At 32.9% G+C, this 25465-nt stretch overlaps 1 protein-coding gene across 1 annotated transcript; it reads right to left on the bottom strand.

Annotated features, from left to right (window-relative positions):
- Window positions 1–872: 872 nt before the first annotated feature.
- SERPINB10 (serpin family B member 10) lies at window positions 873–23893 on the bottom strand. Its single transcript, XM_051969926.1, has 8 exons — window positions 23603–23893; window positions 16563–16739; window positions 14881–14949; window positions 14227–14364; window positions 12969–13086; window positions 9335–9477; window positions 6903–7058; window positions 873–3299 (listed from the first exon to the last, which is right to left on the bottom strand). Exons 2-8 carry the CDS (start codon window positions 16728–16730, stop codon window positions 2895–2897), a joined length of 1197 nt encoding a protein of 398 aa, XP_051825886.1. The 5' UTR covers window positions 16731–16739; window positions 23603–23893; the 3' UTR covers window positions 873–2894.
- Window positions 23894–25465: the final 1572 nt, after the last annotated feature.

Below are 25465 nucleotides of genomic sequence, written 5' to 3'. Positions count from 1 at the left end.
TTTCATCTAGATTATCATTTTAACTGGCATATAATTGGACATAATAATTCTTAATAATTTATTTAATTTCATTTTCATTCATTGTGCATTCACTTTTTTCATTTTTAATGTTAGTAACAATTTACTATTGTTCTTTTAAAAATGAAATTAATCAATTATTTGTCTATTTTATTGTTGTTTTTTCATATAATCATATTCTAGTTTTATTTATTAGTTCAGTGGCTCTTTTATTTTCACTTTTACATAAACACATACAAAAACACACACACACACACACACACACACACACACCACACATACTCATAAGAGAATAAAGTTCAAGTATTTCATATCCCATCAACCAACTATTTCTTTTCCATTGTAGAATGCCTTTTGTGTGAGATGTATTTTCTCATTCTTTCTTTCCCTTTTCCTCTTCTCCTAATGTGTCCTTCTTTCTTGCCCATCTGTTTGTTGTTGTTTTTTACAGTATTCCATCATACTCAACTCACTCCTGTGGCTTTTCTCTATGCAGAATCCTACTTACTACCATAATAATAATAATAAAGTTCTTAGAAGTTTCCCAGAAAGAAACAGTTTATATTGAGTCTCTCATGATTTTTCTTTAATATTTTTTTCTTTTAATGCTTTTCTTAAGTCCTATATTTGAAAGTGAAATTTTTTATTAGGCTTCAGGTATCTTGATCATGAATGCTTGAAAGTCATCTATTTCATTAAATTTCCTTTTCCCTTTTTGAAATTTTATTTTCAGTTTTGCTGGGTAGGTCATATTCTACTTTCTAAAATATTAGCAATTACATTTTGGTGAATACATTTTGTGATGCTTTATAAAAATATTTTAAATATTCATAAATTTAGAATTCAAAAAGACCTTATAGATAGTCTAATTTAACCTTTTATTGATAGTGAGCAATAATTCAATAAAGTTAAGTGATTTCCAAAAAACTGAACTCTGGTTATGTGACTCCAACTTCAATACTCTTTCTAGAATACAACAATGATTCAATATTAAAGAGGCAATAGGCTGTGGTGGGGAAAACTTAAATATTTCTTTAGCACTTAGAGAGTTTGCAAAGTTTTTAATATATATTATCTCATTTGGTCCTCACAGCCTTATGAAGTAGGTTCTATTACTAGTACTACTGTAAAAATGAGGAAACTGAGGCTGAGAGAAGTTAAGTAAATTGTCCAATTTCATACAATAAAATAAATATCTGAGGTGGGCCTTTAACTTGAGTCTTCCAAACTTTAAGTTCTTCACTCTATTTAATAGGTCACCTAGTTTGGGATTTGAAATTAAATAATTAGGTTCAAATCTCAACTCTGGTAATTTCTTGTTGTATATCCTGAACATTTCTCAGCCTGTTTCCTCAAATATAAAATGGGGATAATAATATTTTTGTACTCTCTCCCTGAAATGATTGGTATAAAAAAGACTTGTAAACAGTAGAGCTATATTACAAAGGAATCATTTCCCAAGATAAAATATAATTCTTAATAAAGGTACAATTTATTTTCCCTCTTCCAAAATAGACTTGGTCTTTTCTGAAGTTGACTCCATTTAAATGACTTTTTCCTAGATATTCTCTTTACTTTTGTCTGATTATCTTTTCTTGTAGTCATTGCATTATTGACCTCTATCCTGTACCAAAATGATATAAAATCCCTAGATGATTAAAATTGATTGAAATACTATGATAATAGATAGAATCATTATTCATCTTATTTGACTGTCATTAATAGAAACTACTAGGTGTACAAATAAAGCATGTTTAAAAATCCATAAAATTGTATCTGCGACACTATAACAATAAAATTTCATTTTAAAATACAGCACCATGTTGTCTTCAGGAGTCATTTTCCTATTACAGCTGCCCACATATTCAAATGGTAGAGTAGACATTTGATTAATATTTGGGGAAAAGGCAATTTAGTAGACCCCCAATAGGGTTCCAGAAATAGAATATTACCTGATAAAACCACTAATAAACATTTGTAAATTAGAAATTTTTTTTCACAAAAACAAGAATTTAGATAATACTACTCAAGAATATGAATAATAATACCTATAGTATTTCAAGATGTTAGTGATTTTGTCCATCTTGCTAATGACAGCAATTACAGAGTTTACAACACCTCCACACTTTAGGCAATGTGCTTCAGAAAGTGCTCTGAGTAAATGATTCATCATCTGGGGCCAGTGTCTGGCACATAATAGGCATTCAACAAATGCTTGCTTAGTTGGCTGATATTAATCACATGTCAGAACATACATTTTATTCAATACATTTTCTTAAAAGCTTACATCTCTTTTAAAAAGGGAAGAGATTTGTCTATAACATATAATGAAAAATCAACCGACATTTTTGAGTATCTTGCTTTTGGGAGGCATAGCACTGAGGAATTACTTAATAAATTGACATACCTGAGCCTGTGTCACCAGATAAAGACTTTGGTGATTACTTTTTTTCTTAATTCTTTGGCCAAGTGATGGATGGATAGTTTTTAAACAGGTGGAGCAGAGATAAATGATTCAGTAAATAATTACCATAATATCAGATATATAGATAAAGAATGCCTAAGTCACCCAAATGGCATAAAACAAAATATAAAAAGAAAATAATGGCTAACAATGTAGTTTGCCATAATAGTATATAAAGAAACATCAGAATTATAAAATTTAAAATTATAGTTGCAAGGATTAACTGTGCTCAAAGGTGGCAACTTTTACAGCATGCCTCATTTCAAAATTATTTATATCATGACATATTAACTAAGATACATAAAGGAGAGCCAAGTGGGTAAGGAGTTTTCCAGGTCAAAGGAATATTCCCATCTTTTGGTGCATTACTAGAGCTGGAAGTTAATTTTACTATGTGAGTGAGAGGCAACATTTAGGGGGAGTAGACTCTTCCATAGAAAAGAATACTGTTTGTTTTATTGTGCTTAATGAAAAATAGGAAAGGGTGATCCACATTAAATGTTAGGGAGGGGAGTTTCATCCGAAATGAAATCTCACCTGCAGTGCTAGCTGCTGCCTCAGTACCTTCCTCATTGACTTCTACAAAAGACTTGTGGAAAACTTCTGACAAGAACAGATTTTTTCTTTCAGCCATGCCTGTAAAGTCAGCATGGTTTGTGCTGAAAGCATCACTCATCCCCATGCTGCTCAAGGTCGATTTGAGGTCATAGCTTTCTTCCAGCTTGAATTTGGGAAGATAGAGCTGCACATCATACATCTCCATCATGTCTTCATGAGTCCATTCATTCAATTTCCCATAAGTGATTGTCTTTTCTAGCTAAAAGAATGGAACAAAATAAGAGATCATACAAAATTTTAGAAGGAAAAGAAAAAATGTGCTCAGTAATGTTAAAAAGAAAAACATCTTTGAGGACAGTTGCAGAGATACCTGAGAAAGCTTTTATGGAGTGAAGTAAAGAAAAAGGAGCAGAACGTAGAGAACAATTCATACTATAGCAATAATATTGTAACAATTAGCAAAAAGAAAGACTTTAGAGCTCTGATAAACACATTTGATTTACTGTGATTTTAGAGGACTAATAATAAAGTATGATACCCACTTCCCAAGAGAGAAGTAATGGACTTATAATACAAAATAAGATATACTTTTAGACATGGCAAATATAGAATTGTATTTTTTCATGACTATATATATTTATTACAAGGATTTTGTTTTTTGAGGGGGGTTAAGGGTGAAAGGAGGGAGAGAAAAATCAGTGTTTGCAAATTAAAGAAAAAATGAACATATTTAATCTATGAACTCCTATAATTAATGTGGCACAGAGATAGCAGTATATAATTATTTAGACATTTAAAAATTAATGAAGATAGAATAAATAGGGAATTTAAGTGAGAAAAACATTTGCATATATATCTGATAAAATATACTATTGAAGATATTAGAAATGACAAGAATATGTAACAGCATCATTCCCCTAATAGATAACAAATGGCTGATAGGAACAATTTCCAAAATTAAAAACAAGGAATGCCTATTTAAAAACAATCACTGGTAGAAAAGTCAAATTTAAACAACTCTGAGGTTTCATTTCACACCAAGCAAATTGACAGTGATGACCAAAAACAAGAACAGCCACTAATGGAGAGACTGTGGAAAGACTGATTCCCTATTGATGGAACTCTACACTGGTTCAACACTTCTGGAGATGAATTTGAAATTGTGCAAGAAAAGTGATTATACTATCCTATTTCTTTGACTAGTAATTTTTCTGTGCATAAACCTCAGCAAAGTAGAAACAGAAAGGCATTATATGATCTAAAATAGCCATAGTTTGCTACCAAAAGGTTGCAAAGAAGGGAAAACAAAATGGGTTTATATTAGCTAAGGAATATCTGAAAAACTTTTGATTATGAACATAAAGTAACATTTTTTGTGAAGACAGAAATAAAGCAAATGAAGAATTATGAGAAAACATGGAGAAATGGATCAAACTGAAGCAGAATGAAATAAGCAGAACCAGAACACTGTACAGAACTCTAGCTATGTAATTAAAAAAAAAAATCCCTCAAATGGAGTTCAGTTCTGGGTAATTGAAAATCCAGGGAAGCTTCAGGAACATATGATGAAATGTAGCCTCCCTGTACTGATACTAAAACTTTTTTCTCATAAGAGAGAAGCCCAGGCTGTAGGGAGTATTATAACATAATAGACTGCATAGTATGTCTTGTCGTCGCAGGTGCTTCAGTTTAATTTTTTTGTCTTTATCTTAATTGTTTGATTTTGTTATAAAGAAGAGTTCAGTTTGGAGAATGGGGAACATTTCTTTACCCAAGAAATTATTATGATCTAAAAAAGGAAATGAATAGAATATATCTTTTTTTTGTTGAGGCAGTTGGGTTAAATGAGGCTGGATCTTAATTTAGGTGCTCCTGACTTTAGGGCCAAGGCTCTGTCTACTGTGTTATCTAGCTGCCCTGAATATAATGTTTTTTAAAATCAGTTTTTCTTTTTAATACCAAGATGATTTTTTCCCTTTCCTTTTTTGGACATACAATTGACAACAGTATGATAATAAAGTCTAAAATAAAATAATAAAATCTAAAATACATTTTTAGATCTTCTGATTCCATTGGCCTTTGAAATTGGTCTTGTATTATGGATGACATTGGATATTCAGCCTCTTATTTTGCCTGATAGAGAATTGTGAATGATAAGTGTGCAAAATGATAGGGGGAATAATCCCAATAAAATTAGGGGTAAAGCAAGGACACCCATTATCACTACTATGAATTAATATTGTGTTAGAAATGCCAACTATACTAATAAAACAAGAAAAAAGAAATTGGAAAAACAAAAGTAGGAAATAAGGAAACAAAACTATCCCTTTGCAGATGATATGATGGTATACTTTAAAAAGAATAGAGAATAAACTTAAAATAAAACCTAGTTGAAATAAAATCTTCCACAAATTTGCAGGATAAAAATAAATCTACATAAATCCCAGTATTTCTATAAATTGCTAATAAATTCTAGCAGGAAAAGAAAAAGAGAAACTGCATTTAAAACAACTAGACAATATAAAATATTTGGAATTCTACCTGCCAAAGCAAACCCATGAATTATATGAACACAGTTGCAAAACATTTTTCATACAAATAAAATCAGATCTATATATTTGGAAAAATATTCATTGGCTATAATAGGCTAAGTGGAAGACACACACAGACACACACACACACACACACACACACACACACACATAATGACAGTTCCACCTAAATTCTGAATGAATTATAGATGAAAAATGTTATTCACTCCCAGAGAAAGAAGCATACTTTTAATTTTTTTCTTTCTTTTTGTGTGTGTTTTATTTCACAATATGGTTAAGATAGAAATATGGTTTGCATGACTGCATGTGTATAACCTATATCAAATTGCTTGAAAGAGGGAAGAAAAGGAAAGAATTTGGAGCTCAAAACTTCAAAAAAGATAAAAATTGTTTTTACATGTTATTGGAAAAATATAAAAATTTTAAAAAGGATTGGGTGGATAGTGATAGTAATGAAAAGAAAATGTGCCAGTGAAATATTTAAAATATAGAGGAAAAAAGCAAAAGAATGTTCAGAAAAAAGATATGTAAGAATTCATAATTTGGGCTATATTAATTTAAATTCAATATATATCTTGAAAAGCAAATTACATAATTTTAGTTCATAGTTTTTGTAAAAAAAAAAAAATAGACAGCAAGTGATCGTTTAGTAGCCTATTAGGTACCTCAGATACTTCATGTGTTATGAAATATTTAAATATTTTATGTTTATATAAAATATTTTATATGTCATGAAATATTAAAATATAGAGGAAAAAAGTAGAAGAATGTTCAGAAAAAAGATATACAAGAATTTATACTTTGGGCTGCATTAATTTAAATTTAATATATATCTTAAAAAGCAAATTACATAATTTTAGTTCACAGTTTTTGTAAAAAAAAAAAAATTAGACAGCTAGTGATCATTTTAGTAGCCTATTAGGTGCCTCAGATACTTCATGTGTAACATGAGGATAATAAGAGCACCTATTTCATAGAATTACTCTAAGTATTGAATGAGAAAATGTCACACAGCACTTTGAACTGACAAAAAGTTGTGTGGGGTCTCTATAGCCCTGAGAATAGCATTAAGGACCAAATCTCTATTGCTTATGCTAACTTCTTCATGAGTCACAAGGCAGATTGAAATTTACTGTCATATGCATAGGTTCATCCTGATTGCTACTCATACCATTCCAGAGACTCAGCCTTAGAAGATGGGATCTGTGACTAGTTGAAAATATGACCAGAAATGTCACAGTTTTTATACTCCTTCTGTTCAAATGAAATATTAAATTCTGCTTTACTGTGTCATTATGAATAATACATACCTCTTTTAGACCATTGGTATCATCTGGTAGCACAACAAACATGCTAAGGTCACCATTGCCATAATAAAGCTGAATGCCTTTGGCGTCTGGCTTTTCTATGTGAAATATTTTAAGATTGCATTTCAGTGACATCATTTTCACTTGCTTTGTTGTTGTCTGTTAAAAAGACACATACAACAATTTTACTCCTATTAAAAACAGATGCTAAGATCATTGAAATATTTTTTTCCCAAATTCTTTAATCCTTCATCATTTTTGTTTCTCAGTTTCTCACTATGCTATGTGCTGCATAGAAATGAATTAGACATAAGTTTTTCTTGGAGCTCATGCTTAAAATGCTAAAAGCATAGAAAAGAAATGTAGAATTGCTAAACTCTATATGGCAGCCTCAACTTGTGGCACTGTGATTTTGATTCCTGAAAACATTTACAAGATCAAGAGCCCATAATCTTGAACACAAACTATAAATTTCTGTTGCTCAGTTATTTCAGTCATGCTTTTCTCTTCATGATCCCTTTTGGAGTTTTCTTGGCAAAAAATGCTGGAGTGGTTTGCCATTTTCTTCTCCAATTCATTTTACAGATGAGGAAACTGGGGCAAACAAAATTAAGTGACTTGTGCAGAGTCACACAATTAGTAAATGTCTGAGGCTAGATATGAACTCAGGAAGATGAGAATTTCCAACTCCAAGCTCAGAGCTCTCTTCATTTATAGTGCCACTTAGCTTTTCCTACAAATAAAATTAAATCATTTCTATCTTACAAGGACAGGAAAGTGTAGTGAAGAGACAGTTGTCCTCAGATCCATGAATGCCTATGTCCTAGTTCTACTTGTTATTAATTTTGGTTTGTGAACCTGAGCAAGTCAGTGTTCTAGGACCTCTCAATAGGACTGTAAGTGGCAGAGTAGGTTCCAACCTGCATTGTTAGGGGGTATTTCCTTATCCAGAAATTCTCTATATTTATGAAATTATTGATTCATTCCTAATCCTTATTGGTGTAAAAGACAATTCTTTTTTGAAGTTAGCCAGGGAAAGCTTCACAAAGATAGAAGATTTTCAGCACTCTTTGACTACTGGAAAGAAACTCCAAAATCTTAGCAGAAGGAAGTATTGTAGACAGGCATGTCCTGGGGAGAAAAGGACTAGGATTTGGATCGATTTAGGGAGAGCTAAGTTCAAATCTCTCCTCTCTGCCTTAGTTTCCTTTTCTGTAAAATTATCATGTATTCAGTAAATTATTGCATATTCTATAAAATTATTCAAAAAGTTATTGGGAGCATCAAATGAAATAATACATGTAAAGCATATTGCAAACAAAGTACTATGTAAGTGCCAACTTTTATTATGAAACTAGGCATAAAGTGAGAAAAGAACTAAAAGTTTTTTTTTTTACTTTTTAAAATTTTAAATAAATTTTGAATAAATTTTTAAAAATTTCACTTCAAGCTCACATTAATTCCAAAGTCAAAATCCTTTTATCAATTTAATCAAATGCAATCTCCATTTCAGCAAGTTTTGGCATTTCATTTAACTGTTTCTATGTACCACAAATACTTTTGAAAGAAATTATAAATCTTGATGAGATTTCTTGAGTCAAATATAGGTTAACTTTTAAATTTAAAATATAAATTTTGTAAGTATATAAAATAATATGGCAGAATGCGGTATGGTTTTTTTCCTTTCTGCAAATTCTACATCTTTCTCTAATTTTTCACCTTTCAAACTAAGCAGAACAAATCCAATCTGTTCTCAATATATCTCTCCAAAGTAAGGAAATATATATTTATTTAGGTAATTATTTTACTTTAAAATAAATTTACTTTAAAATTTTACATGAAAATATAAAATTCCATGATATGATATGAAATTACATACATTAATACAAATATACTTATTTATTTTATAAGATATGTATAGTATATATTTATAGATGTGTTTATATGTATATTTTCCAGCATATATACTATATAGACACACATATATTCACATATATATGCTCTCATTGAGTGCCTCTCATCAGCCCAAGCTCTAAACTAGGTTTCTAGTAGCTAACTCTTGTCTTCTCTCAAAGGGATCTGTAATCTCATTCATTTAGGAGTTTCTTGTCTTGAATCTCCTATCCCTAGATATCATATCATGCTGGAAGAGGCCAGGTGTACCCAGGCTAATTGTTGAGAGCACAGTTCTGGAGACTGGTCTATCTCTGTGCTTTCCCAAAACTGGTATTAATGTGAGGGAGCATGTGAACTGGCATAAGGAAATTTTATATTTCACAGAATCACTGGATACTGGTGTGAAAAATGTATAATCCTATGCCTCCATTAAGTGAGAAACATAAGTAGAAAGTGTGAAAAAGATTTCAATATTGAATTGAATCGCATTTACCATTCTCTATAAGGATTATTGATCATTAACAAATTGAAGTGCCCACCTGGTTTACTCTGAAAGGTTTTTCTACAGTATCCTTAAGCTTGAATTGTTCTTTCCATTTTCCTTTGAAATAGATGGCATTCACTAGAACTAATCTGGTCATGGAATCAATAGAATCATCTGGTAGAAGGTTCACAATTTTTCCTAGAAAAGCAAGAAAGTTGATTTTTTTGACTGCTAAAAACCACGGACCTATCTGCATTTCAAGTAATCTGTGCTTTTTAGAGGGAGGAGAGAGTAAGGCTAGGATTATCCTGCTTTTTTGCCTTTTAGTCTTTAAGAAATTCTAGAGAAAAAAATTATTGAAAAAAGTCATAGATTCAGATCTTGATTCTCATTTTGATTGAAAAAAATAAAAAATAGTAAAATAGTAAAAAAAAATTCTATTGAATACAAACTAAATAAGCTGATTGAAAATTTATAAGTGACTCACTTTTTTAGAGAGTGGTTTCTTGTCTTCATTTCTGGTACTTTATTTTCTTTTTCATTAAAAAGGAAATAACCATATTAATTTTATATTTTAGCAATCTGCCTAATCTAAAGGGATAGGAGGAATGTAGAAGGGGAAGGAGGAAGGGGAATGAATTCTGACATTTATAGTACTTGGGAAGTACTTGGGTACCACAGCTCATGCAAAACTGGAGTTTCTAGCATGTGGCTTCCCTTTAGCCAGATAATAAGTGATCATGCCATGAGCACCTTGAGTTCTTTAATGTTCTGGAGATTCTAACAAAATTATCATGAATGGATGACTGGACTTCCAAAAGAAGAAGCCTGACAACCAGTTACCTCTGATTTTCTGTCAGATAGCAAATTTCCATGAGTGATCTTGACTTGGGGAAAGTGATGCTACACCACAGAGTCTAAATGTACATGAAATTAGAGGAGGATTCGTCAAGGCAGCAAAAAAATGAGAGAGTTATTTGTGTTTTGAAACAGTACAGTATAGGGAAAGAAGTCACATGTCTCTTTCTACTTCAGTTCATCCCTTACTTAGCTATCAAAATGATCTGCCTTAAGCATGTTTCACCATTTCACCTCCCTACTTAGAAACTGGTGGCTCCCTATCACTGCCAGGATCTAATGCAAAATCCTATTTTTGTGATCCAAAGCTCTTAATAACCCAGCCTTCTTCTAACATTTCTAGTCTTTTTATTCCTGAAACCCCCTCCTCCATTTCCTTATTATTCCTGTAACAAGATACTCCATCTCTCCTTCTTCATCTCTAGCTCCTTAGCTTCCCTGGATTCTTTCAAATTCTGGATAAAATCTTGCTTTTTATAAGAAATCTTTTTCAATCCCTCTTAATTCTAGTTCCTTCCTTTTTAAATTATTTCCTATTTATTTTGTTCACTGTTGTTTACATGTTGCCTTGAACATTGGATTCAGAGTTCCTCAAAGTTGAAGAATGCCCTTTACCTTCTTTACTTGGGACTTAATGTAGTGCCTTGAATATTATAGTAAAAAAAAAAAAAAGATATTGGGGGCAGCTAGATGGCACAGTGGACAAAACACTGTCCTGGAAGTCAAGTGAGTTCAAATCTAGCTTCAGACATTTAACACTTCCTAACTGTGTGACCTTGGACAACTCACTTAACTCCAATTGCCTCAGAAAAAAAGATATTGATCCCCCTTTTTAAACTGATAAACTGATAAAAAAAATCACCCCCAAACATGAAGTAGGTGAAAGGCAACTGCAAGCAGTGAGTGTGCATGCTTAATGAATTAATTAATATTAACTACTTTCTAAAGGAGTTTTCCCCCATTTTTGAATATGGGTCATATGATGAGGGAGAAGGAACATGTCAAAGAGGAACATGCAATGGAATGACCAAAACATCTGTCAACTTCTTCATCTCCAGCCAATTGGAGTGACAAGGAAATAAAAGACTCATTCCCACATCTTTAAGTATGGATCAGCCCAGGGACAGCCCTTGGGTAGGTCTTCCATTTTTTGCAAGAATCATAAATAACTACAAATAAACATACTCCTGAGTTCTTTTTATCTTTCAGCATATTTCTAATATACATGAGCACAAGACTTAGCTTTTTCTGAGTTCCCAGAGGTCCATTGCTAATAGAATCAACTCGGAAAATCCCCAGTGTCAAGTAACTCAAGTAATTTTCAAAGGTGGTATTTCTCAACCTTCCTAAATAAGTGAGAAGGTCCAAATAAATCACTACAGGCTCTGGGATAAAAGCCACAAGAACCCTTCTGTGGGTTCTTATACCCACTCCATTCTCCTGACTCAACATATCCATCATTGCTATCATTCTTTTTTTTTTTTTTAAAGATGAGGCTTTAATTAACTAGCTTGCCAATAACAGATCTCTATACCAATTGGTAAGGGATATCAGCTCCTTCAAGAAGAAGCATTGTAAAATCTGCACAGTAATTGATCAACTTACTAAGATGTGAAACAAAAGACCACAACTGAATTAGTCTTTAACAGTTATACTTTCTATATTTCTTTGTTCCCTTAAATGGAAACTTGCAAGTTGAAAAACAAATATGAAAGATCTTTGTTTGCAAATAGGAAGTTGTTTTTTATCTGTACTACCAATGTCTTTTTCTTTTTCATCCCTTCTCTGATACATCTGTAAAACAAACTGGATTTCATAAAGCTGTTGTGAAAGAAAGACAGTATAGTGAAGTTGCTAACTAATTCATTACCCCTAAAGCAAGGAATGTTATTTTTTTGGTTGTTGTTTAATCATTTTCAGTGGTGACTGACTTTTTGTGGCTACATTTGAGGTTTTTTGGCAAAGATAATAATTGAGTGATTAGCCATTTTCATCTCCAGTTCATTTTACAGATGAGGAACCTGAAGAAAACAAGCTAAAGTGACTTGTCCAGAATCACACAGCTAGTAAGTATCTGAGGCTAGATTTGAATTCTGGAAGATGAATTCTCTTCCTCCTGCACACACACCCACTCGGCATTCTGTCCATTGCACCTAATTGCCCTGGAACAAGAAAGACTTGGTTCAAATACTATTGCTGGCAATTGCCACCAGAGGTCATCACTAACAAGTTACTTAACTGCTAAGACCTTCAGATAGCTCTTATGCACATGGTAATTATTTAATTGATGCTTATTCATTCATAAATTATAAATTAGTTACATGTTTAAAATCTTATTTTAATAAAAGAAAAGTAGGTTAAATAATTTTCTGTAGAATGGCAGTTAATTTAAATTATAATTTTTTAATGAATTAAAGCTTCAAATTAATGAAGACTTCTGATTTTTATAATCTGCCCATAGGTAGATTGAGAAAGGTTGTGAACTTCTATCATGTCTCCATGGGACAAATTAAGGAAACACAGGAACGTACAAATGAAATACTTCATTTTCAATGAGCTTTGACTTTTTTCTGAGTACATGTTTCTAATGTATAGCATATCAAAGCATCTCTACACCTTAGGAGGCTATGTTCCTGGGTTGCCATGGCCCAAATATGTATATGGTGCCCAACTCTCTGATTATGATCCTTTCTGATCTTAGTTGGAACCTTGGATAAAAGCTAAAATAAGACAAATGTTAAGTTCAATTTTTCATTCTATTTGAAATGATAGGTAAATAAAAGTTCAACTAATAATTGTGAAAGGTGAATGAATCAAGTTTTTCAACTAACCTTCAGTCTGGTTTTCAACCCAGGAATTGATTTTTGTCCTGATTTGGTCTGCAGTTTCCAAAAAGTTAACAGATTGTGGCTCTCCATCAAAATATTTTTTCATGTTTTCCAGGTATTCCTGGGAAATAGAGGTGAAGCTAACTTTCAGCATCTATAATCATTTATTCATTAAGGCAATTCATCATTAAAAAACTTCTTATGTCAGACTATACATTATATTCAAGTCATCAAAATTTTGACTAATTAACATTCTACCTTTTGACCCCAATGGGTTTCATTGTCCTCAAATTTATCCACTGTTTCTGTCCTCTATTCCACTGTCATTTTCTCTTTTATTTAGGACAATAACTATGTATAGATTTAAAAGGGGAAACATTTTTCTGGGTTGCCCCCTATACAAGAGAACAAAATAGGAGATTTTCCTTTGGTTCTTATAACTACCATAGAAACCAAGATGAGAACTGGGATTCTCTGCAAATTCCATTTAGTAGCATCAACAAGCACCCAGGGGCTTCTTGATGCCTGGATCCTTGGATATAGTTTGAAATATGGGATTCTCTCCTGTGTTCCCTACATAGAGATAGCTCTTCTAGAGCATTACCAGTGGGAAGGGAACATGATTTTGTTAGGATCCTACTATCTACTAGGCATTGTGATAAGCTTATTACAAATATTATTTTATCTGACCCTCAAGAGAACACTGTCCAGTAGGTGCTATTATTATTTCCATTTTACAATTGAGGAAATTGGGAAGGAGAGAGGTTAAGTGACTGGTCCAGTGTCACACAGCTAATTCATATCTTAAGTCAAATTTGAACTCAGGTTTTCCTGACTCTAGACCAGCCATTAGGAGTTATCACTATCCAGATGCTGTCAGAAATATGACGATATAGTAGAAGAAAGGTAGGAGAAAATCACTGAAAACAAAACATCGGGAAAGTGACCTTACCTCCACTTGGAATTCATCTCAGAAGCAGCCACTCCTGGGTGACTGAGCTTAATGTCTATAGCTTGTTGCGGATTCCTATTATTGATCTTTGATTCAATAAGAATATTGTACTTAGTGCATGGAAAATATAATGGACACTGGATTTGAAGTCAGGAGGATGTGGGCTGCTTTTGATGTTTACAAGCTGGAAGACCAGGACACAATTTCTCTGATCTGATTCTCAGGTAAACCCCTAAGACTATGAATCCTGGGTGGGATTTGAGTCTATATATAACTGAAATTACAGACTCAATAAACTGATATACTTACATGATGAAAGGGGTAGGTTTTTTCCCCATATAATCTGTTGGCAGTCTTCAGCAAGTAGGAATTGCTAGGCTTGTTGATTTCCGAGATGAGTGCCTGGAAGCCAAAATGTATGCCTTCTGCCTTGTTTGGACTAAGTTCCTTCAGAAGATAAGGAATGTATTAAAAACTCTTAAATGAAATGAAATGATTCTACTAGAATATGGGATTTTTACATATATCTACAGGCTTAAGATATCTTTTGGTGTTTGCAGCTCTGCTTATCACACTTCTGATAGTGTTATTAGAAGAAATGACACTGAAAATATTTGACTAGAAGAGCAAGAACTTCCTTATGACCTCTAGCTAGCTGGGGAAAAAATTTTAGATGTCAGTGAATGATTATTTACAAGTGCCCTTAAGCATAGATGATCAAAAACGAAATGAAAATGAATTTAAGGTAAAGAGAAGTTGATGGAGAGTAGGATAAAAGGCAAAGAAACAAAAATAAAGAAACCAAACTTTTGAATATTCTGAAACACATACTTCTACAAGTTTGTGATTTTTTTTCTTTTCTTTTCTTTTCTTTTTTGGTCTATTTTGCACGTGTGCTTAAGAAACTGACTAAAATCTACATAATAATAATAATACTATTCCAGTGGGGAAAATAGGAAATACCGTCTTCCTCTTCTTCTCAAAGTGAGGACTCGTTATTTCAGCTCCTGTGATTTTGTTAAGTTGAAGCACCTGTAATTACAGTTACAGAAATAAAATGAGGGGATATCTTAAAAGAATAAGTATTTTTAAAAACATTTAAAAAGAATTATACAATACATATAATTCTAGACATTACCTAAAATTACTTAGTTAAAATGATTACAAATGAAATTTTAGGTAGGTAGTATGACTTTTTAGTCAAGAATTCTTTGAGAGTCATAAGAATACAAAAGGCATATATATAAAATCAGTGTTAAATTGGATTTATTGTTTTCCTGATTTCAATCATTTTTATTGCTTCATTTCAATCAGGAAAGAGATGATTACCTTTTCAATCAGCTATCTTGTTCATTGATTAATAGAATTAAGTAGCCTTATAAGTGGAGTTATTTTATTCTTCATCATTCACTTTCACTTATGGCTATTTTAAAATGAACCTAAGTCTTGGCTGTAAGTTCTGTCTACATATACAAAGGAAATGTCTCTCCTTCATGTACATTTTAATATAAATTGCTGGGTTTTTTCTTTTTTGTTCTCATGATTGTCTCAGTTCAACATCTCCATGTGGCTTAGTTGATATTGCCTTAGTGTCTTCTGTCCCTATCTTGTTGTTTCCTTTACAAGTCAGCAGGAAGGATGTGGATGAGATGAGGGTTCCCAGATCTCATGCAAGTGAGCTAAAAGGAAATGATACAAAGAAACCAATGTCCATTCTAAGACTGAAGTTAATTTATTCTCCCTCCTCTGTCTCCATAACCTGGGCCAAGGCCAATGTAAAAAGAAACAATGATGTTCATTCCTAAAACATAAAGGCTAAAAAGTATTCTTTCAATTGTGTGGAGGCTTACATTAGACATCTTATTCATGATGGGAAAACACAATTTGCAAGCTGACCTTGCTAGGATTCACAACGATAACTTTTAATAGAACATCAGTGCAATTTTCTACTGTATCCCTCTGTCAAATGGGCCAGAGTCACACTCCCAATTAAATCTACATCTATTGCACAGATTGTTATCATATTTTGATTTCTTTAGGCAGTAGCTGACCATATTCCTTTGTGCTTTCACTTATTGATAATGGGTTAGTGACAATCACATTCAGTTATAGATAAAGCTTAAATGTCATATAAGATAAACTTGAATGATAGCATTGTGACTAAGTTACCAAGATATAAATGTTAATGTAGTAGGTATAATCTAGATTTCCATTTAAATTGAGTACTTTTCTGGTCATAGACTCTACTGTACTTTAATGGTCATAATTCTATTCTCTCAACACCTAAAGTTCTTCAAGGTACCGCTACTGATATAGGGGTAGTTAAAGAAGTTTTTCCAATTTACCTTTTGTTGCATATAGCTGGTATGACTTTAGGCAAGGCATTCAATCAAACCTTAGTAATTAATTAATTAGCACTAGTTTATCTTTTCTTTAAGGGGCATTATTGAAGTTTTTTGTTTTTCTTTTTTCCCTCGAATTCAATGTAATAGGGCATTTACTAAGTGCATAACACAAGGGATAGCAAAGACAAAAGCAAAACAGTTCCTACTCTCGAGAAGCTTATATTTTATGAGTTCATTACATCTTCAAAGCAAATTACATCCTTGATTTTTTGAAAGCCATCAATGAATGTTACAACTTACTTGTTCCATTTGAATTGCAGTGTTACCTTTGGCACCCAAATAGACCATGGCCAAAGCAGTAGAAATACTCCAGGGGGAAAAAAAGATGTTTTTATCCCCAACTGACTCAGCTAGTTTTTTGCTAAACTCAAGAGCAAATTTATTGTTTGATGCTGTTAGAGAATCCATTGGGAAAACCTAAGAAAAATAACACATAAATGAAATAATTTGTAAATATTCCTTCCCACATGTTAATGAGTTTTTCTTCTCATTCCATGCCAAATCATAATTCTGTTTTCTGGGGCAAAGATAGAGTTATGCCACGAGAAGGGATGATTTGGTTGTTACCTAGAAAATATGGTATTTAACATAGTAAATCTGGCATGTTACATAGTAATCAGCATATTTCATCTCTGAATCCTTAGGAGAAGGAAAAGTTAGGGGAAGTGGCAGAATAAAGGACATGAATTTAGGGAAATACAAGCTCCAAAAAAAGGGCAAAAAGACCCTTGGAAAGTGTCAATATGAAGCCAGTGGAGGATCATGAAATGTGGAAATGGCAGGCTAAAGCAAACCTTCTGAAACTTTTTCTATTTGCAACCCCCTTTGTTGCCCAATAAATTTTTACATGACTCTGGTTATATAGTACAAATACACATTCACATACATGTTAGAATCCTTACAAAGTGATAAGTCAGTTGCCTAATTTAGCTTAGTTCAGTATGATTTATCTGCTCCTATAAGGAGATGTTATGGGCCAGAACTTGAAACAAGGTGCTAAGTGGAATTGATGGAAACAATGCTTGTGTGCTTGGGTTTGCACCTTTAAGAGTTTACACATAGAGGTCACACATTAGAGCTTACACATTGGAGTTCACAAGTCCAGGAGATACACAAAGTTAACTTTGTAACTCTGTGAATTCACACCTCCCATAATCCCACTCTCGGTGGAGGAGTCAATCTTTGAGAAAGCATAAAAACAACAGTCAGCAGAGTCAGTTGAAAAGATTCAGAGTGAAGGAGCGTCAGCTCAGAAGAAGTCACGAGTTGGAGTTGAGCTAGAGCCAGAAGTCACTTTGGAAGATTGACAGAGTGAGAGTTAAATTCCGGAGATTGAGAAGCTAATCTGCAGTCGGGCAGAACCAAGATTCAGAGAAAGGCTGAAGCTAGCAACAAGAGCTCTCAGAACCAAAGAAAGCTAACTGGGCTATTTTGGAAGAAACAATAAAGAATTACTTTAACAACTGGCTGCATTTGGAGTGATTATTTCTCTGAATTGAAACTGACTGCCTCCAGAAAACCTCCCTGAGAAATCTGCCCACAGAGAACAATCATATATTATAAAAAAGAACAAGAACACCACACATACACATACAAATCAAACATTTACTGATAATAACTCGTAATTTTGTGGCCATCATATTCAGTTATAAGACCCCATATAGAATTGCAACAAAAAATTTAAGAAACTTTGACTTAGAAGATCACTGGAGGAGAAAACACACATCCAAGATATTGATGCCTGGGACAAATTGCTTATTACTCTTGCCTAGGTAAAGACCGATTTTTCATTTTATACTTCTGGATAAGCTTTTCATAAAGACCTTCATCCTATGTACAAAAGATTAAAATATCTACTAGTAAGACTCATGAAATTTATATACTTGTAATATCAAGCTAACCTATACAGAAACTATCTAGACAATTAAAAATCCAGAACTCAGACATATTAAATCACATACTTGTTCATTGTGGAACTAAATCTAAAATTAAGATCTCAACTTTCAGTCCTTTCATATTCCAGCTATATTTCATTAGCTTAATACTATATATGAAAAATAGATGATATGATCTCTGATCCTTAAATCTTTCCTTTCTCATGAACCACTAATATTCAGAATTCTGATCTGTGCAATATTCTTTCCTGCCTCTAGGCTTTTGCTTATGACTTTTCTTCTGTCCATGATGACCTCTCCTTTCGAATTGCATCCTACTACTTCCTTGAAGTCTCAACTCAAATTCCATCTCTGTCTCTCTGTGTCTGTCTCTGTCCTTGCCCCCCTCCCTCTTTTTCTTTCTCTCCCCCCATCTAATCTAGTTGAAGGAAGTCTTTTCCACTTTTGAGTTTTTATAGCCCTCTAATATGTCGGTGTTATTAGTCTGACATGTCATATGTTGTTTCCTTTGAGTATTTATTATCTAATTAACCTGAAAGATCCCAGAAGACAGGAACCATTTCTTACATTCTGCATCTATTATATCCCCTCACAGGAACAGTATACTCAATAAATTTGTGTTTTTAACTTAAAGTTTAGATGCTGTCTTTTTCTTGAATACAATGTGAATTCACATACAATGTGAATATATGAGTATAAAAGTATCTCATATAGAAAAAATAGGAGGGCAAATATCAATCAATCAATAAATGTTTATTAAGCACCTGGTATATGACAAGTAACTGGGATAAGCTCTGAGGATTCAGAGGTAAAGGTAAACCCTGCCTTCAAAGAGGTTGATACTTCCCTCACTCAAGTTTAGAGGAAGAATAACTCATATTTATGCAAAATTTTGTTGCTATCTAATTCTTTATGACCCCATCTGTAGTTTTCTTGGCAAAGATATTAGAATGGTTTGCCATTTCCTTCTACAACTCATTTTACAGATGAGGAAACTGAGGCAAGCAGAATTAGGTGACTTGCCCAGGGTCACATAGCATGGATTTGAATTCAGGAAGAGGAATCTTCCAGTGCCAGAGTTTATACAACAGTATGAAAAAGATAGTACAAATAAGATTTGCCTTCTTTTCTAGATGTGCAAAGTGAACATCCTCCAGAGAGGATAACTGACTGATTACAAGTCAGAGTTTGCAAGTTATAGGGCGCATTCCAAGATTCTTTCTATTCTAATGTTCTTACTCTTTAGAGAGAAAAGACTCAGAGGGAGATTTATGTCTTGAATAACAAAAGAATTTGGATTTTCATTTTTGTCTTTCCAAAACTTTGTTCATCATATTGAACTTCTAATCACAGGACCTTATAACATTGGCATTTATAATAATAAGATAAGCAATAGTCAAATCCATTCATAAATGGATCTTATATAAGAGTCTAGCTGCCTTTCATACAGAGAAACTTAGCTTGTGTTGACAGAGGCTAAAATAGTTGGTTAATTTGATTAATTCAGTGGGGGGAAAAAAGCAAATTCATAGATATTATGACTATGAAAACAATTCCTTTAGCAGTGTTATCAAACTCAAATAGAAACAGGCATATGAGCTTAGAAAACCACAAATTTAATGTTTTAATTTTATTTTTATGTATTTTGTAAACATTTCCCAATAAAATTTCATTTGGTCTGGCTACTCTCGAAGTTTTCTGGGTATATGTAGTCTGAGGAGCCATGGGTTCCTCATCTGTGCCTATATATCCTTTGGTATCCATTAAATGAACTATTTTATGCTAGCCACTTCTTCTCCCCACTCTTCCCTTCCTTGGGGTACCTAGTGAGGACTTCTCTCTGGATAGTGGACTGAATAGAGGCTTCTTTGTGAGCTTTATATTAGGAGTTATAGCATACATTTATGTTACCAATCATTTGACAGAATTTGAGTTCTTTATAATCAAATGATTAAACCTCTAGCACTTTTCTGTTAGAATTTTATTTGCACAATTAAATTTCTTTTAGAAATGAATAAGTACAACAAAACCAAACTCCTTTTGCTGCAGAATTCTTAATTAGCAACACAGCTCTCAGTGGGCAAGTTACATCCTGATTGTGGTTTTCTCTTACTGAAGAAATTTATGAATTTCCTGGATAACTTTCCCCCACACACACCTAATCAACTTCTCCTTGTTGACCCAAAGCTATTGCCCTACACACCCTTTGTGAAAAAAAAAAATTAGTCTTTGTATGAGGGTGGCTTCTTTATCACCAAAATGCTGTATTTTTCTCTGTTTTGCTTAGAGATCACATCCAATCATTTTTTTGTGTGGTTTTACTATCAACTTTTATAGATAATTTTAAATTATTTGTTATCTATCATCATTACTAATTCATATTGATTATAATTTATTATTATTATTTATACTTTTAATGGTTTTTGCTATCAGCTTTTATGATTTATTTATCTAGTTAACTTGCATATGAGGCATAAGTTCTCATCTCTTCCATTAGATCCTGAGCTTCTTTGAAACAGAGACTGATTTTGTGGCCAAGCCCCCCACAGATCACAGGGAAGTGGCTTCGGCAGCATGTCAGTAAGTGGATACACTGGAATTCTATCTACTAGGTTGCTTTAAAGTTCTGTATTTGTTCTTAAATTATTGGAAGGAAGGATTCTCTGTAGTGTAATAATTTACTTTTTAAAAATGAAAATCAGTATGAGTTTATCTTCAACTTTATTATTATAAATATAACTCTAATCACTAATTAGTGGCAGAGTGCAGGTAGATTGAGTTTCAGACTTTGGAACCTCTAATACCACTGTAGCAGCTATGTAATCATCTGCAGTTAATATCATATCTCAGTGTTCCAAGGAACAATTTTACACTATAAATTAGATGATTTGCTTATATAAATCAGTGAAGGAAGATAACTAGGAAGAAGGAAAGGGAAAGGAATAAGCTTTTATTTAGTACCTATTACAATTCAGGCACTGTGTTAAGTACTTTACAAATATTATTTCATTTGATCCTCACAACAGCCCAAGGCAGGGAAAGGGAGGGTAAATGCTAGAATTGTCCCCATTTTTTTTAATATTTGAGAAAACTGAAGCGGAGGTTAAGTGCTTGTCCCAAAGTTACACAGTTATGTCTTAATCTGAATTTAATGTCTTCCTGATTTCAGGCTCAGTGTTTTCTCCACTATCCCACCCAACAGTCTAACTGCCATTTGGACCTTCTTCCACAGGGATGTGGAAAACTCCTCACCAAGGACTTAAATTATAAAAAAGTCATTTGTTCATTTATTTAGTATCCAGTACTGCACAAAACATACAAACAAAAGTTTGTTCCTCATTTCTAGGAGCTTGCATTCCCAATTTTTAAACTGATAGGATAACAATCTAATGTGATTAAATTATTTGAGGTAAAGGACTCTCCATAGGGAAGAGAACTTCAAAGTGCATAAGTGTTTTCAGACAAAGATTCTTTGGACTTAAGGTTCAGTTTTTTTCAAGGTCTGTTATAATCTCATATGTACTAAATGTAATGACTTGTAGAAGCTAAAGGCTAGCTAAATATAGAAGTTGATAAATGGGTATAAGTAGGAGCAGGAAACTTGTTAGAAAGGGTTAAAGTCAACCAAGGAACAACTGCCAATAATCTGCTGGTCAGTGGAGAAAAAAATACTGTGGGGGAAGAGAGATAAGTATTCTTTTTTCTGATTCCAGGCCACATGATACAAGAGAATATTTTTTTAGCTCCATTTTTTGTGCCTATTACAAAAGTGTACTAAATCATGATTTTAGTGTCAAATCTGTCATTTAAATGTCATAGAGGAATGTGTGAAACTAGTTAGTTAAATAATGCTATTGTAGGTTCATTTATTCCATAAGAAGTCACATAGCAATAGAAAAAGAAAGAATATCTTATTAGGAGTTATCATTACACAGGATAATTCCACAAAAGTTCTTTCTATGCACTAAGTCCAAATCAAAAGTAACTTTAAAAAAAGAATAATATATTATTTAGCTATGGGATTAAATTTGGTCTTTGGGGAAAAGGAAATTAGATATGGTAGAAACTATCATAGGACACTTAATGTTCAGTCTATAAATGGAAACCAGTTATTAATTAACATAATCCTGGATGCTTAATTAATGAAATGGGAAATTAAATTGGGAGATTAAACTGGAGTCAGTTCAATCAACACAGATATAGACTGATATAGGTTGAAAGAAATCAGAAAGTGTATCTACCCTTTCATTCTCAGTTAATTCATGGACATGGATTGAAATTGATATTTCTGGAGCCTCATTAAAGCTCCTGTGATTGCCAAGAGGAGAGGTGTTAAGTTAATAACTATATCCCCAGGGTAGCAGAAAGAGTGGCAATGGATTAAGGTTGATCCTTCCACACTCTCCTTCTTGTTCTGTGATTCATAATATATGATTTGAAATATAATGACCTGGGTTAAAAGAATAAAGTTGCATTCAGGCCCTAACTAGGATCAGCTATGGCTTATTAAGACCATATTCTCATCAACTAACCTAATAATTCAAATTGCATATATAACTTTTTCTTGTTATGTAACTTATATGTTAACTAAGTTCTTTCTGTCTTAAGACCACTATTCCATTAACTTATATAAGTTATTATAATTTAAGAACACTATTTCCATTGTGTATCCTTGAACAAGTCAGGACCATAAGTTATAAAGTACTAATCTATATTGATAGAGAAGAACCTGAAATACTTACTAATCATGTGATCCTGGATAAATCAGTTATGCTTTACATGCCTCAATTTCCTTATATATAAAATTAGGATAATAATAACATCTATTTCTAAGAATTGTTGTGAGGATCCCATGAGATAATATATTTAAAGCACTTTGCAAACCTAAAAGTGAAGTAAAAATGCCAATTACAATTATTATTTGTCTTTTCTTACCAGTAGTTCATTATTCCAATATAATCACAGACCTGATCCACTTCATTTCAATAAAAAAAAATAATCCTGATAATTGTCCCAGCTTCCAATTTTATTTTGCCTGTGCTGATTGAGCTAAGGAAAGCAAAAAGAAAAGCCAACTTAAAACTTCAATAGGGTTTTCCTTCTGTCCTGAAAGCAAGTCATAAAAACTTCAGAAAAGAAAAAACTACCTCTCTTAGTCACTTTTTCATAGCAATCATTCATTTTTTCTGCTTTCTAATCCATTTAACTTGAGAAGAATTTGAAAAGTTATAACTAAGATTGTCATTTTGATGATGTTTAAAGTTCCTGATTGCAAAGAAACCACATCCAGCAAAAAGTGTTCACCTTGATAATCTGCTAGAATTGCATGATTTAATAATAAAGAAAATATTAAACTTTAAAATATTTAAGAAATATCAATATTACCTTATTTTTCTTTAAAGGAGAAGAATTGGCAGTTTCACTCTTTAGCAAGAGCTTGTGGCTGTATAGCCTTAGGTAACCTGCAACTGCCAAAAGGCACCAGTTTGGACCTCCTCTTCCTCTTTGGCTACACCCTCTTCATTCATTCTTGCACATTTTCATTCCTCTTTTCAGACTCATTGTGGTAAGAAAAGGAGATAAAAAGACACTATGAGCTGGAGACCTGTGGGTTTTGCTTGACTTAGCAATGATCAAGATTTTCCATTTCATGGTGCGTGTGTAGACCTGAGCTCTGACTGATTGTAGCCCCTGGTTTTCTGGCTTAATTGGGTTCCTCATTTGCCAAGGGAGGGTATTTGTCATAATTTATTTTTGAGCAGGCTTGTAAAAGTGCTATTATGGAAAGTCTCCAAGCTGTTGCTCTATTTAGGCATCTCTGATTGCAACATATGAGAGTAGAAACTGATCCCTGTAAGCAGAGACTGCATAGCGTTGTCCTTCTACTGACTGCTTTCAGGCATGAAAAAATAAAATCAGTCAGGTCTGTTTCAGATTGCAACCACAGCCTCTATTTTCATTCCCTTTAAACTGAGACATCTTCTCTAGGATTCAAAAGAACAACAGTTGATACTTAAATTGTACTATCAGGTGTTTAGAAACAGATAGTCACTACAGAAGTCCAGAACATAGGAAGTGAAAAGTCAATTCCAGAATTCATAGACACAGCTCTTGATGATTGCATTCTTTGCAATTCATTCCATCCAAGAGGAGACATTATTTAAAAAAGATAAAGAAAATGAAAAGAAAATAGGGGTATAAGAGGTATAAGGAAACCTGTTGAGGTTTAAAAATCTTCTACAGATTTCTTCTTAATTCTAGAATATGAACTTCTTTAAAGTGTATTTTTCAAACAGTGTACATATACATAGTGCTTCATTCATTCATTCACCCATTTATTCGTTCATTGTCTCTGATTTTCCTCTTGACAGATACCTATAATTCTTTCTGGGAAACCACCCCAGAGAGTAGTTTCTGATTTCTATTAGCAAATATTTTTAACTTGTAGTTCCTCCTGAATCTGTTATCAGTTATAAAAATTATATAGAAACAGTATAAAAAAAGGTAATTAATTCCCATTAAGAGTACTATATAAGAATTGTAATTCATTTGGGCTACCTGTCTAAACTCAGAAATCATAAAGGTAATTAAGATACTTATTTAATAAAATGGATTAGTTTTCATTACTAGGCTTTGCCTTTGCGGGTGGGATGAGGCTGAATTATATAAGTTATTGCATACACTTCTACATTTTCCTTTTGGGTTTATTATCATATTCACATATTCCTTGCCTTTTCCATTTTATAAACTTCTGCTCTTTTCTGTCCCTGGGACATTTCTGGTAGAATCCTGGGAAATAACTGTCATGCTTTTATTGGTAAGATTTCAAGGATCAAAACTTTAAGAAGAATTTTTTGCAATTAAAGCAAATGTCACAAACTACATCTAGGATAAATTGGTGGAAATGAAGGGGAAGGCAGGCCCTGAGACATCAGTGCAAGGCTGCTACTCATCTAGGAATAGTGAGAAAGAGGAAGGGAGGAATAGTTTCAGATCAGGTAGTTCACAGAAAATCATGATGTGGTAACTTTCTATTTAACAAATTAACTGTCTTAACTAGATGATAAGCTATGTTTCTACACTGCTGAAGGATTACGAGTAATTTTGGTCACTTTTTAAAACTGATGTCCAACTAAGTTTAGCAACCTTCAGCAAAGTCCCTGTAACCATGCCCTGGTCAGAGTTCTGTCTTAGATAAAAATAACTTTAACAGGTTGTAAATTATTAGTCTGTTTTCTTTTTTAATAC

The sequence above is a fragment of the Antechinus flavipes genome, chromosome 1 (genome assembly GCF_016432865.1).
Source record: "Antechinus flavipes isolate AdamAnt ecotype Samford, QLD, Australia chromosome 1, AdamAnt_v2, whole genome shotgun sequence".
NCBI classification, from domain to species: domain Eukaryota; kingdom Metazoa; phylum Chordata; class Mammalia; order Dasyuromorphia; family Dasyuridae; genus Antechinus; species Antechinus flavipes.
This window is presented reverse-complemented; position numbering and strand designations above follow the sequence as displayed.

Coding starts and splice junctions, on each gene's coding strand:
- SERPINB10 (XM_051969926.1), bottom strand. CDS start 16,730: ATGGATTCTCTAACAGCATCAAACAATAAATTTGCTCTTGAGTTTAGC. Junction 14,365..14,880: donor TTGAGAAGAAGAGGAAGACG/GTATTTCCTATT, acceptor TATCTTCTGAAG/GAACTTAGTCCAAACAAGGC. Junction 9,478..12,968: donor GGTTGAAAACCAGACTGAAG/GTTAGTTGAAAA, acceptor TTGCTTTTCTAG/GAAAAATTGTGAACCTTCTA.